At 37.3% G+C, this 13,001-nt stretch overlaps 1 protein-coding gene across 13 annotated transcripts in view; it reads right to left on the reverse strand.

The window, feature by feature from the left end:
* NAALADL2 (N-acetylated alpha-linked acidic dipeptidase like 2) overlaps positions 1-13,001 on the reverse strand; it is a 439,850-nt gene that overhangs the window by 147,488 nt on the left and 279,361 nt on the right. For all 13 annotated transcript variants that reach the window (XR_010833438.1, XM_067001999.1, XM_067001993.1 and 10 more), the window contains one exon: positions 3,129-3,279. Coding sequence is in view for 12 of the 13 variants with exons in the window: in XM_067001999.1 (XP_066858100.1) it covers positions 3,129-3,279 (151 nt within the window). In the remaining variant the exon portion in view is untranslated. The remainder of the gene's footprint in view (positions 1-3,128; positions 3,280-13,001) is intronic.

Raw genomic sequence — 13,001 nt, forward strand, 5'->3', positions numbered from 1 at the left:
GTACCTTATCTCAGGGACAGGGCTCAAAGCTCATTGCAATGACACTTTTCTCTTTACATACGATCTATGCATATTTTTGTTTACCAAGCTATTTTCTGTGTGGAAACTTGTTTGACTTAAAATGGCTCTGAAATATAGAAAGGAAGAAAGTTAATGCATCTCTGCCGTACAAAGGTAGGTGAAAGCAAGTGCAACATTCAGGAAGCCAAAATGGGAAAGAAAAAAAAAAAAAAAGTAAGTGGGGGAAGTCACACAAGCTTTACGCTGTTCTAAACTTTGTTTTCTGGATACTTTTTGCCACTTGAGTTTCCTACCACCCTCTCAAGCTTCTTAGTCGCATATCCTTAATTCCTTGAGTCTCAACTACTTGATCAGTTTCATTTCAAAAGCAGCAAAACAGAAGAAAGATTTCTAGCAAGGGCAGATCCAAATCTTGAGAAATCAGAATCAGGAAGAGAAAATGATGCAAACAAATGCTCATGGGATTGTTTTAGGTTTGATATGACATAGGATGGGGAGAGTCTTAAGAGCAGAAAAATCAAATTATCAAATAAGGCTGCAAAATCTTTTACATAAGCACGTTTAACTTTCCTTTTCATATCAGTACTGTTTTCTGTTTATTAAACAGAGATCAAAAATCATTCCACTCATAGATAGTAGGAATCCAAACCCACCCTCAAGCTATTTCTGTACCTTCTAAAATAATTCATATAGAGAAGCACAGCATTTTATCTTCACAAAACAGAAGATTTGAACTAAATGATGAAAGCTCTAAAGTCCTCTCTGAATTATAACATAAACCCCATTTTAAAATGTTCTCAACTTTGAGAAGAGATCTCTAAGCTTTATCATTTCCCAAAGAAGGTTTTGAAGGTTTTTTTTTTTTTTTTTTTTCTAGGAAAATGTCTGAAGTACTCCAATATTCTGAAGCCACAGAGAGATTTGTTTTCAGACTAAAAGAATTTGAGAATCAGAAAGCAGCACCATGGAAATACATGTCTCATACATTTTATTCACCTAATACAAACTGTTTATTTACTATCATTATTTAGAAAACTGATGATTATCACAAAGATTATCTCAACCACTACCTTGGGATTGCTTATATCACTAGGCACTTCCTTGTAAAAGGGAGAATGGTGTTAGAGCAGTCCCCAAGATTGTAATAGTAACAGTTATTTTGGCAATGTGTGAAGTGCAGATGGTACCAAAGATGTGCCAATAACTTAAGCAGGAGATTCCAATAAAATCTCTTGTAGTGCATGTTACAGTCTGTGAATCAAAGTGATATGGGTAACCCTGGGTATCTGGCACTTTTACATTACATGTTGTCTGTTTAACTACCTTATATGCAATCACATCCCTCAGGCAAAAGTCTGTGCTCCACGCTTCCTTGTATTTGTCCCAGGCGTAAGTTACCTCTAACCAAATTTATTCAGTGTCCCCAGAGAAGAAAAACCACCATCAGAAACACAGAAATTACTTCCATCTGATCTACCTTCCAGTGACCAAACAGTAAAAAAAAAAAAAAGAAAAAAAAAGTTTCCCCAAGTGTTCCTTTGAGCTTTTTCCAGCACATCATTGCATTCAATGACCAAAACATAAATGATTTTAGGAACATGATAGCCTATTCCTGCTTATGAATGGTGATCAGAGATTTAAAATCACAGATAAGCCATGCTAACGATTCTAGTGAAAACCGTTAATGCACATACAGATATCACCATTTTCCATGTAATCAAGCCTCTTTTTCTCAAACTAGAGACTGGAATTCATGCAGTCAATGAGATCATTTACTGACAACAAACCAATGCATAATGTTTAGACACAAGTGGCATCTTCATGTTGGTGTATATGTTTTAATTAGCTTTTTCTTTTCATGTAGGGTAAATAAAACATTAAGGAGTCAGCCAGACAGATAAACAACAAACTGTTTTTCAAATAGCTCCATGAAATGAGCAAGAATAAAGCTTGAAGAGTGTTATATTTACCTCTGTAGCTCCCAGGGCACTTTTAAGAACACTGGGTCAGGTACACAGAGACACTGAGAAAATGTGCAATTTCTTTCCCACTGAGCTGTCAAGGCATTCATGCTGTGAATAGCTAACACCCTTCTTTGACAACCAGGCAAATATTTCTATTTTCTGCCATTCTAGTCATGAAGTATCTCAGCGTTGCCTCAGCTGATTTAGTGCCAATTCAGGTCAGACTTTAGATGTCTGAGCTAGTAACTGGACCAAATATTCTTGATGAAGCCTTGTCACAAACTCAGACTGCCGCTTAATACATTTCCAAATAGTTAGATAGTAAAAAAGGCTGTAAAGCTGAAAAGGTAGCAGACAGGCAGAACACACATCCACTAAACTGCTAGAATGGAAATTAGAGCAGAGCATACAAGTCAAATAGGTGGCCTCTTTATTGTTAGTATTGCTTAAAAAAAAATCAAACAAAAACCTCCACCCTTGAATAGTTAAAAAACAACTATATTAATTCTTAAAAATCAGTTTATTTTTTGCATAATTCAAAAGTACATTTATTTAGAGGAAAATAATTAACAGAACTGATAACTGAGTCCAGGCAGAAGTGAGACAACAACATAACTTCTCAAGGTGGTAATGGCACAAATATATTATAAACATCGGTCTTAAATCTTTTCAAATATACATTTCATTTTATATTGCTCTTGCACCTATTGACCAGAAGTTTCCATTACCAATACCATGAAAGAGTAAGACAAAATGAAGGGAAGAATACTTCTTCCAGTGTTCTTTCAGAACACGTCCAACGGAACCTGCTCAGAAACCACCAGTATTACCATTAGTAACCCACAGCTCTTTTTTTCATGGGGGTAAGAATAAGCAGGCAGGAGTAATGGCATACTGTGTGGAAACACAAATACATATAGCGACACAATAAATTACTTAGAAAACAGACTTTGCGCCAAGAATTTGGAGTAAAGGACTTCTGAGACTGGATTCTACCATTTGAGCTGTGCTGCATTACACAGTGCTCCCTTACTCTGGGTCTCCAGTTCTGGCAGGATTTGATCTAGTGTTATAACTCCCATGCTTATGATCTGTGCAGAATTAAAATGTCCATTGACTGAATATGCCTTATACAGTACTTACCAATACTGGCATAGCCAGGTGTTGATGGATCTCCTCCACTGTTCAAGGAAACCATAAAAGCTTTATCAGCAAGATCTGTAGTCTTTGGTAAATCACAAGGATCAACGTAAAGAAGAACACCACCAAATCCTGCGTCTTCTAACAAAGAAAGCTGAGGGAATAAAACAACATTAGTGGCTTTTAGGAAAAAATGTCAGAACACATTATTGTTTTCATTACTGTTGAGATAGGGGCTTTATCATGCATCAGGCTCTCACTCTAGATGCTCTAGACAAAGAGATTCAGTCCAGTTCCAAACTGCTTATGATATAAATAAATCAGATACCCCTCGAAAAAAATCAAAACCCAACAAAGACTGAATCACGGTCATCTTTCCCAGGTCATGCCAAAAGATAATTTCAAAGCCTAATAACACAAATAACTCCTACTTATAAATGACGTGTAGCATGTTGAGGAAACACAGCACTAACAATTGCATTTGAGATTTGCAACTGATTTGCATCTTTACCTCTTTTATTGTGATACTGTCAGACAAGGTTGGTGTACTAGAGATTAAATTCAGGTGAGGTATTGGCCAGGACTAGGCTAGCTACACAAAGAGATATGAGTGGAGACATCTTTCTCCCTAATCCTTGGACATTTGCTTAGGCTTACAATCCTGATATACTTTCATGTGATATAAATATAATCTTGAAAACGTCCCAGTGTTCAAACTAATCTCTTTAACACATCTTGAATAACTCTTCCCAATTTTCCATACTACTAGAAGTATGACATTGCTGGTTAGTTTACTTCTTCAAGGACATTGACATCAGTCTTGTATAGGATTTCTGGACACAGCCTCTCTCCAACAAAAAGAGAAAACACAAGGAGTTTACAGGCCATTAAAAAAAATGAAATAGTCTAGCTTACCCAAACCTTGGAGTCTGCCTCCTGTCAGACAGACCTTTTATTCTGTTTCATTAGAACATCACAGCTTGAGTTGGTAATGGTAATTAGCCTTTCTGAAAATCTATAGATCTGGTGCAGCAAACCAGTCAAACTTTGCCAAAGTCAAGGACAAAAGCATCCAAGCACCAAAGCTTGCAGCAGCCTATAGATCAATTTTGACTGAAAACAACTCAGGCTTTCCCTTTCATAGGGAACTGAAAAATAAAAGGATTTTATTCTGAATCAGATGAAATTGAATTGTAATGTGGCAAATATCCCCATGATACAAAAGGAATGCTCTCTGTAATGCTCTGCATATTTGGAATTGACTGAAGACTACAACAATGGCACAGAACTACATTAATTCCTCAGACAGAGGTAATGCTGGCTTTTAAGGATTATCTTACTATTCACTATGCTCTACTGATGACTTTCCAAACGGCTACCATGAAGCCTGAGGAATGACTGCAAGTGTGTTTCCGAACTACACAGCTCAGATTCTGTAGGAACCTGAGCTCTTGTTACTATACCTCCATTTCCCAATTCAATTGCCTTCTCCTTCTTTTAGACTGTTCTTTTTTTTTTTCCTGAATGCGTGTGTGTGTGTATATATATATATATATTCAATTTATCTCCTAGCTATAGATTTTAAGAAATGTTTATGCATAGCTATTTTTGGCTTTACAAGTATGCAAATTACATGAATATATAGCATTTGGTTTAAGCCTCAAAAGCATTTCATGTTGAGTTCTGCTTTTCTTGAAAGTTGAGACAAAAAATGCATAAAAGTAGCAGCCTGCTTTTTGTCATCTCTAAGGAAACATATCTAATACTGCAATTAGCCAGGACTTCCACACTATAAGCCTGAATTCAGATAAACACACACGAGTGAACTGGTGAATCTTGCATAATCCTATGTATTTTATTTAAATAAACAATGCCTAGATGAAAAGGGATAGTCACTTTGAGAGAACCCTGTTGAGATAAATGCAAGTGTGCAAAGAGAGAATGCAATTAGCAGAGATTTTTTAAAAGGTTAAAAACGTATTAAATGCTTTACGATTTTCCAAAATGGTAGGTCAGTTTATTGTATCGTGCTGTTCCCCCTTCACGTTCAGATATTCAGCCAGAATTTGATAGCGCATTAAAAAGGGTAGGGACACAACAAGAGGAGGAAAATGCATTGTAGTTAAATGATACAATGGTCAGGATTGAAAATATCAATTGCCTTTTCCTTTCAAGTATCCATATCCATCATCCTTTTATGCATCTCTAGTCTTACTTTAATAGCACAGAAAATAGGAAAAAACTTATGCAGTTAAATATATGTCTTTTTAAACTTTGTAGTTAATAAAAATCACTGTTGAATTCCTTTTTCACTCAGAGAAGGTAACTACAGTTATTCACAAAATGCAGCAACCAATGTTGCCATGGCTACAATCTCTAGTGAGAAGTTGTTGTACATGTGAGATTATAAAACAGCTTTCAGAGTTCAGCTATAATTGCTGCTTTTTAACTTTCCAACAGTGATACCACAGCTATGCCAACAAGAAACACTTACTGTTCTTTCCATTTTCATCTTAAATAAGTCAACACCGTAAAAACTGAAGATGCTGCATTTTTTACATAGCTAAAGATTGTAGATGAAATCTTTCAGGCAAACTGTTATACAACTACTCAAAGCAAAGGATTATTTTAGATTGTAGAAAGAACTAACAGCAGAATTTGCCCCGACAGTGTTGGTTGTATGCCTCCTCCCTCTCCCAAAGCTACAAACATCTCAGAATAAAATGGAAACATCAGAACGCTTGAAGATAAATCAGACGCTGGTGCCCAGGGATAACCCCTTTGTTGTCTATGGCTGCTTAAATCCTCCTTTTTATACAAGGCTTTAGAGTCACGTTAAAAAAGTAACTATTTCAATCCAGCTTATTAAAATGCCCCATAAACGTTCTGGACTCAGTTTAATCTAGTATGAAACACTTGCTGCTTTATCAAAGGCTCTGCCATGTTACTGGGGATGGATCAGCCTTGTAAATTATACACCTGGTAAGGCATCCTTAAATCACTTTTTAAAGATGATGTGTTTGAGGCAGTGAAAAGACATTCGTTTTAAGTAGTGGCTAGTGATTTTGGAAGTCTTTATTTTACTCAAGATGGTTAATGATGATTAGGAATACATCAGGAAAAAAAAAAAGATGATGATGCAGGTAACTGGATTATACTAACCAACCAACTACGTGTGAAAATAGCTCCTCATTACTAGCAATTCTTCCCATTATAATGGTGCCAAAATCAGGCCAAACTATGCGAGAACCTTGCTGTACAACTGTTAGTTGACAGCTCTCTACCTCTGTGAAACGCTCTCTGCAATCAGTCATGGTGTTATAAGTGCAGACATTTACAGTATCAGCAGTATCAGTGGTTTGTCTTCCTCTGTTTTTTGGTGAAAGTTCTCTTTACCACCTTTATCCCTCCCCTAAAAAGTTGCAATGAATGTGCTTTATAGGGTATAACATCAGCCCCATTCCTCATAAATATTTCCCTGTATGTCTTTAGTCTGCCTTCTATGCTTGTCCATTTATGAGTCTTGAATGACAGTAATGACTGAACAACTCATTAGTTGGCACAGAAGACTTGTTTCACATGACGAGCTATCTCAGCATATTCCCGCAAATTCACAGAAAATGGGATACTGAGTAGAGGAGAGGCAGACCCTGCTAATGCACCACGCTAAGAAGGTATTAATAAAAGTTGGAGCTCACTCCTTAATGGAACAGGGAAAGCTGTATGAAATCATAAGAGTGACTGATGGAAAAGACTACAGAAACTTAGACCGCAAAGTAGACACCACAAAATCCAACCTTGACAAACAAAGCTGTGAAAATCCTGTTCACCGACCCACGGAACACCCTGGTCTTTCTTCAAAGGACACATTATGTAGGATAATGCAGATGAGTGCTGGCCATACTGCCTTACGATGCCGTATAACAACTGACTTTGGCATCACAGACAATTCTACCCTTATTCAAAGGACGCAGCGCTACCACTATATCTGGAAAAGCTAATTTAAAATACAGCATCTTTCAAGTGCACTTCGCAGTTTGTATATACACTGATTAGAGTTTTTCAGCATGCGATAAAGCAAACTGGTGCTGGAAAAACATGGAACAGATCTCTTCATTTTACTATAGGTTCCCTTTTGCCACATTTTACTTCTCCTCAACATTATGTTCAAGATGAATCCTCTGACATTTTCTTATTAGATCTAATTCTGCTTTCAGCTGTATTACACAAGCCTACAGGTTTTCAGTCATTACATAACGCTTACAAAGTATCAGTAAATAAAACAATATAAATCCATTCCATACAGGTAAGATTCCTCTTTGATTTAGTTCTCACATATTTCCATATACACTATACAACCATGTTTCAGAATAAGAGAGAAAATAACACAAATATGAAAAACAACATATATGAACCTGTGATGTATTACAGAAGAGAAAGTTTTCTAGCGGAAGAGATTTTCTTACAAAGGTTAACAGTCAGGAAATGATAAATATGTGAAATGCGGGAGGCAAAACATTCTGAGGAATTTTGAAAAAAAAGTCACAATTCAATCTATGACAAAATTCTGACTGATCAAAATATTAATTTTAATTTTAATTTAATTAATTTTAATTTTAATTTAAAGTAAGTTCATCATTATGTGCACATTAGGAGTATGGTGTTTATAGTTGGAATAATACAATTGTGTAATATTCAAATAACTCTTAGAGTCGTTTCCAAGAATCAATAGCTCCTTCAAAATAAGCACTGAGGAGAAATGTATCTTATAAAAAAGGAGGTTAGCATTTCTCGGCTTTAACTTTTTATAAGCATCCAGAAGAACCTCACACATGCTTCGATTTTTCCCGAAGTTGTTTAAACTACTCTCTGTTTAAAATCAAACTTATTCATACATATTACCAGGAGCTGTATCTCCTATTGTAATTATATTTCAGTGCAATGATCAACATTAATTAGAGAAATAACTAACCAGTTTTTAACTAGTGCATTTTTCGATTCATAGAGCAATGTGCAGAAGACGTGGTTCATTAATCTGAGACACAGCTTTACTAGCTGGACAGGCTACAAGTTATTAATTATTCTTTTCTACTGAAGTTCCAATTAAAATCATGAGGCTCTGAATGGAAATCCCATCTCATTTTACTAATTGGCAGTAAGTAAAATTACCAAGCAAGGGTAAAGGGCCATTTAAACTGTTGGAAGACCTCACTGACAATGTATTTCTATTTCTGAAACAGATTGCTTGAGTAGAAAAATACGACTTCACATACTGCAGATTTAATTAGATGCCACTGTCCTCTCAATTACCTACGATAATACAGGCTACTTGGAAGATACAATGGTACCACAATCAAGACTCTAAGAAAAAAAAAGGATACGCATCTACATTTTTATACAACTCTTCCAACTTCCGTATTTCTAACAAGTAAGGTAACAAAGGTCCATTTTGGCTTCAGCTTAATTTTTGAATACTACTCCATGTTTAATCATGCTGCTACATTTCCCGTCAGAGGTCCAGGAGCAATGGTGAAAATAATTTAGAGGCAAAATACCACCCCATGAAGTTTTAGCTTTTGCTGATCCATTCTCAAGGCAGTGTATTAGGATAGTAAATGAGATGGAGGACATAACCAGTTTAATGGCTGACTCCAAGGGGATGATGAAAGAAATGTGTTTTTCCTGTTCAGCTCAAAACTGTCCTTGTCTAAGGAATGGCACTATTAGAGCACCCAAATTTCACATAGAAGTCCATCAACATTGTATGAACATGGATAAGATGCTATATAACTACAAAACAAAAGAAAAAGGAAAGCAAATAAAAGCAAGACGGGCAATGAGTATTTGGAATCACAGCAGACATGCAAAGAACAGCAGTTTCTCTGGTGCTAAGATGGGAGCAATTCACACGAAGAGAAGGAATAAAGTGTTGAATAAAACAGAGCTACTATAAATTAGCAGATCTCAGTGTGGATTGAGAGCTCCCAAGCACAATTCAGCCTGTCGTCCACTAGCCCCTAAGACAGAAGCCAGAGTTGAAAATCCTCTTGAGATTTTTTCCCCCCCACCATCTCCAAAGCCAAAAGCAGTTTGCTTTAATCCTGCAGTCCTTGCACAACAGTATTTTTAACAATGTGGACTTAAATATGGTATTAAGCTTAAAGCGAACTGAACGTTTTGTCCCATACTTTTTCCTGTTTGCTGTCTGCTCATCTTCAATACAGTTTTATCAGAGAAAAGTAATTAGTTACACATCAGCCACTTTTAAAAAATAAATTTTTCACAATAGTGTACTTGGACGATTAAACATAAGCCAGATATATTGCCAGTTCCCTGCACTAGATTTTAGGAACTTTTAATACAAATTGAGTGCATATTTTATTGCCAGATCTTGCTTACCACTGCTAAGAAATTCACAACATTCAATCTAATTAAAAATGAAATTGAACTACAATTCCCTAGAAACAAGGGCCGATTGGACTCAATAAGCTTTACTTAATTTATTCCAGAAAGAAAATAATTGAATTGCTTACAGTCCAGAAAAAAAATGCTTCATTATTTGATGAGCATATAACGCCAAGGCTTTCCTATTGCTATTGCATTCCTACATCTTCACGAAATACTGCTCACTTTTAAATAAGCACGTAGAAAAACACTGTGTGTATAAGTATCATTAAATATTCAGTAAACATTAAAAAGAAGAAACAGTCTGGATGAATGTCCAGATGAGTGACCTCCAAAAAGCCAATAGCCTTTCCTTGTTCATACTGAAACCGTTGTTTCTGATGACATTTATAGTTATTTTAGGCTATGTTTAGACTCTATTACAAAGAGAATAGAGCTGAAGATCTGTCATACAAAACATAATTACACAAGCATATAATTAAAATCTTGGTAAATCATTGGGAATAAACTGATTAGACTCTAGGTTATTTTTCATGCGTTCTCCAGAACTTTTAATCCAAATCCACCAAACAGCCAATACAACCACAGCCCAGAGACAACTGTGTGCAATTTCTTTTCCCTTTTGTTTTTGTTCTGCTACCTCTAGAAGGATGCTGTAAAGTCTGCACACGTAATTTGTAAATACTATATCCCTGCACGGGGCACTTTGCTTATGGAAAGCCATGCTGACCAGTGTACACCACTGCTCTGCACCTTGTCCAGGCCATAGACAGCAGAGAAGGTTTTTCTCTGTTAAAGAGGACATGATTTTCGTTAGTTTAGTGGACATGCTCTTCACAGCAAACATTTCATGCACCTAGCCACCCCTGCAGGGATGCCTCAGGTCTCTGCAGGCCGTTTCTCCTCACCATTTTTGAATGTGGCAGCAAAGAGACACCACACACATGGAACAGAGCCTAACAACTTATGTGATGCTGGCTTTTAGCTTCAGCTTGGCTGCACGCTGCAGTACCAAGGTTCAGCTGGGGTCTCTTGCACTGGTACCACTGAGCTACTGGGTGGGGTGTGTTCAGGGTAGGACGGGTGGAAGGCCACCGCTTGCTTTGCACTCCATCACACTGGGTTTTCACCATTCACAAAAGGTGAATGCATTGAAAACCAAACCCTTCCTGCTGCAGCCTCCAGCTCCACAGAGCACTACAGCGCTCTGCTATGGTGAATAAGGTCTCCTCCGCACCAAATGCGCAGCACTCAAGCCGAGGACGTGCCGTGAGGCAGACCCCTGTCATTGGAGGTTCCTCCCTGTCAGGACCCAGCACACCCCAACACCTCTCAGCTGACAGGACCCAACTCTCCTTCTAGAAGCTTCTGGTTGCTGGTCAGATTATCTGTACAATCCAATCTCGCTCACGCTGGGGGTGCAGCGTTCCCTGACTGGTGCACTCAAACCTACCAGCTCCTGCACCGCCGGGGCCAGAAGCTGTGGGGCCTGCCTCCCTGTGGCAGTCAGACAAGGGGCGCCGTTGTTCTGGGTGTCAGAAAATGAGCTTGCTCACCTTGTGGTGTCGTCTTCTGTCCTGTTGTCCTTCCAACCATAGCCAAAATGACACGCTAACTCCATACTGTTAAGTGTACCAGGGCTCCAGATTAGCCCGCAATACCTGGAGCTTTATAAAGGGCTGACGAGCAGGGTCCCCCTATGCGTCAGCACAGAGGGCAGGAGCGAACTCCCAGTGCGTGTGGTAGCAGCTCGGATTTTAGCTCTTCAGATCCAAACTGAATGCTGAAGTCCAATTCAAGACTGAAGTTGTTGTGTTCATGAGCAGTAATAGTTTAACAACTTGAGTAAACAGTACCACAAATAAAGTGCGAATAGGTGAATTTAAGAGATTTCTACCTGTCACTAACGTAAGGACTATTAAATATATAATGTGTCAAAAAAAATACCAGTGCCTGTCCATTTAACCTTTACCTTCCAACCAAGAGGAATTTATATATTTCATTTGGGAGAATTTTCTGTTCTTCAAGGAATAGATACTTTGAGAAAGTATCTATCTTTGGCCTTAAAATACTCTGTGATTTATCCAAACCAAGAGCGACCTACAGAGCATCAGTAACGCCACTGTGGATGGCAGTGGGTGCAATACCCTCACACTGACTGGAGTTTCTTCAAGATCATCTGCTATCCATTTGGAAAAGAGTGAGATTGTATCCTGCCTTGAGTGCGTTGGCATCTGTCTCACAGAACAGTCACATTAAAACTGATAACCTGACAGCACAAAGGAAAATAGAAATCTTAAGAAAGGACAAATTATGATTTTGTTGTACTGAACTACACACCAATGCAAACTTGCAATCTTTGATTCTCTCAACAATCTTTTCCAACTTGTATAAGAGATGTAGCCCATATCTGGGATATCCTTGGCGTGCCTCAATTATATATTTTCCAGTACTCAAAGTTAGTAATGTTGAAATGCAAACAGCCCACGTCATTCTCTGATCAACCATCTCCAAGATAAAAGTAGGATTTAGACATTGCTAGCTCTGTGAGCATGGATGTTACGTTGAATCTATCAAGATATTAGCAGATGTTCTCACAACCCACATAACAATCAGTCGTAGATTTTTAATTAAGGCACATTTGCTGCCTTCAGTAATTGCATCTCAAGGCATCTGCTAGATTGTTAAAATACAACTGCCTTCGTTAGACCTCTGCAAAAAAAAAAAGTCTTCAATTATTTTATTATTCTCGCAATTACTGTCCTGGGAGATTCTATGAAAAGCTACATTATTTCTTCAAAAGTGCAAAACATGTTCTCTGCTCATGGAGTATATGTTCTGGGGCATTGCACTGTATCGGGTTTTAGGCATTAAAATGCCTTGAGCATGATGTAACAGTCTCCTTAGACATTTTAAAAAACAATTGTTACATATTTTTAAATTTATTTTGGTTTAATTTTGTTTCTAAGTGGAACATATAATGATATAAAGTATGCTACAGGTAAGCCTCAGGCATATCTCTATATAGTCTTGGAAAACTATAGATTATTAATTGGTTGATGAATATTTTACTTTTATTCATAGCAGTGTTTAACTACTTGGTTAGCATCCCTTTAAGTAAATCAATAATTGAAATGAACTTATTTATCTTCCTTATTAGAAAAACAGTCACAAGCCAGGAACGATAAAAGACATGATCATAAAGATTCTGTCCTAGTGTATATTATTTTATTTATCATAAATACAAAAAAGTTATTTAAAAAGTTAGCATTAGAAGTTCTCTATAAATATCAGTACTAACCTTTAATCCTAAACTCCCTTAGAAACCCCCAAATCCAAAATTAGGCTAGTTTCCTTTTTTTCTTTCCTTCCCCCCCCCCCCCCCCCCCCCCGACTGACATTTCTGCAAAAGGAAAATTTTCCACAAGACTTTTTTCACTAACTATGCTACACAGAACTCATCATGAATAT

This window comes from Anser cygnoides, chromosome 9, assembly GCF_040182565.1.
Source record: "Anser cygnoides isolate HZ-2024a breed goose chromosome 9, Taihu_goose_T2T_genome, whole genome shotgun sequence".
Taxonomy (NCBI): Eukaryota; Metazoa; Chordata; class Aves; order Anseriformes; family Anatidae; genus Anser; species Anser cygnoides.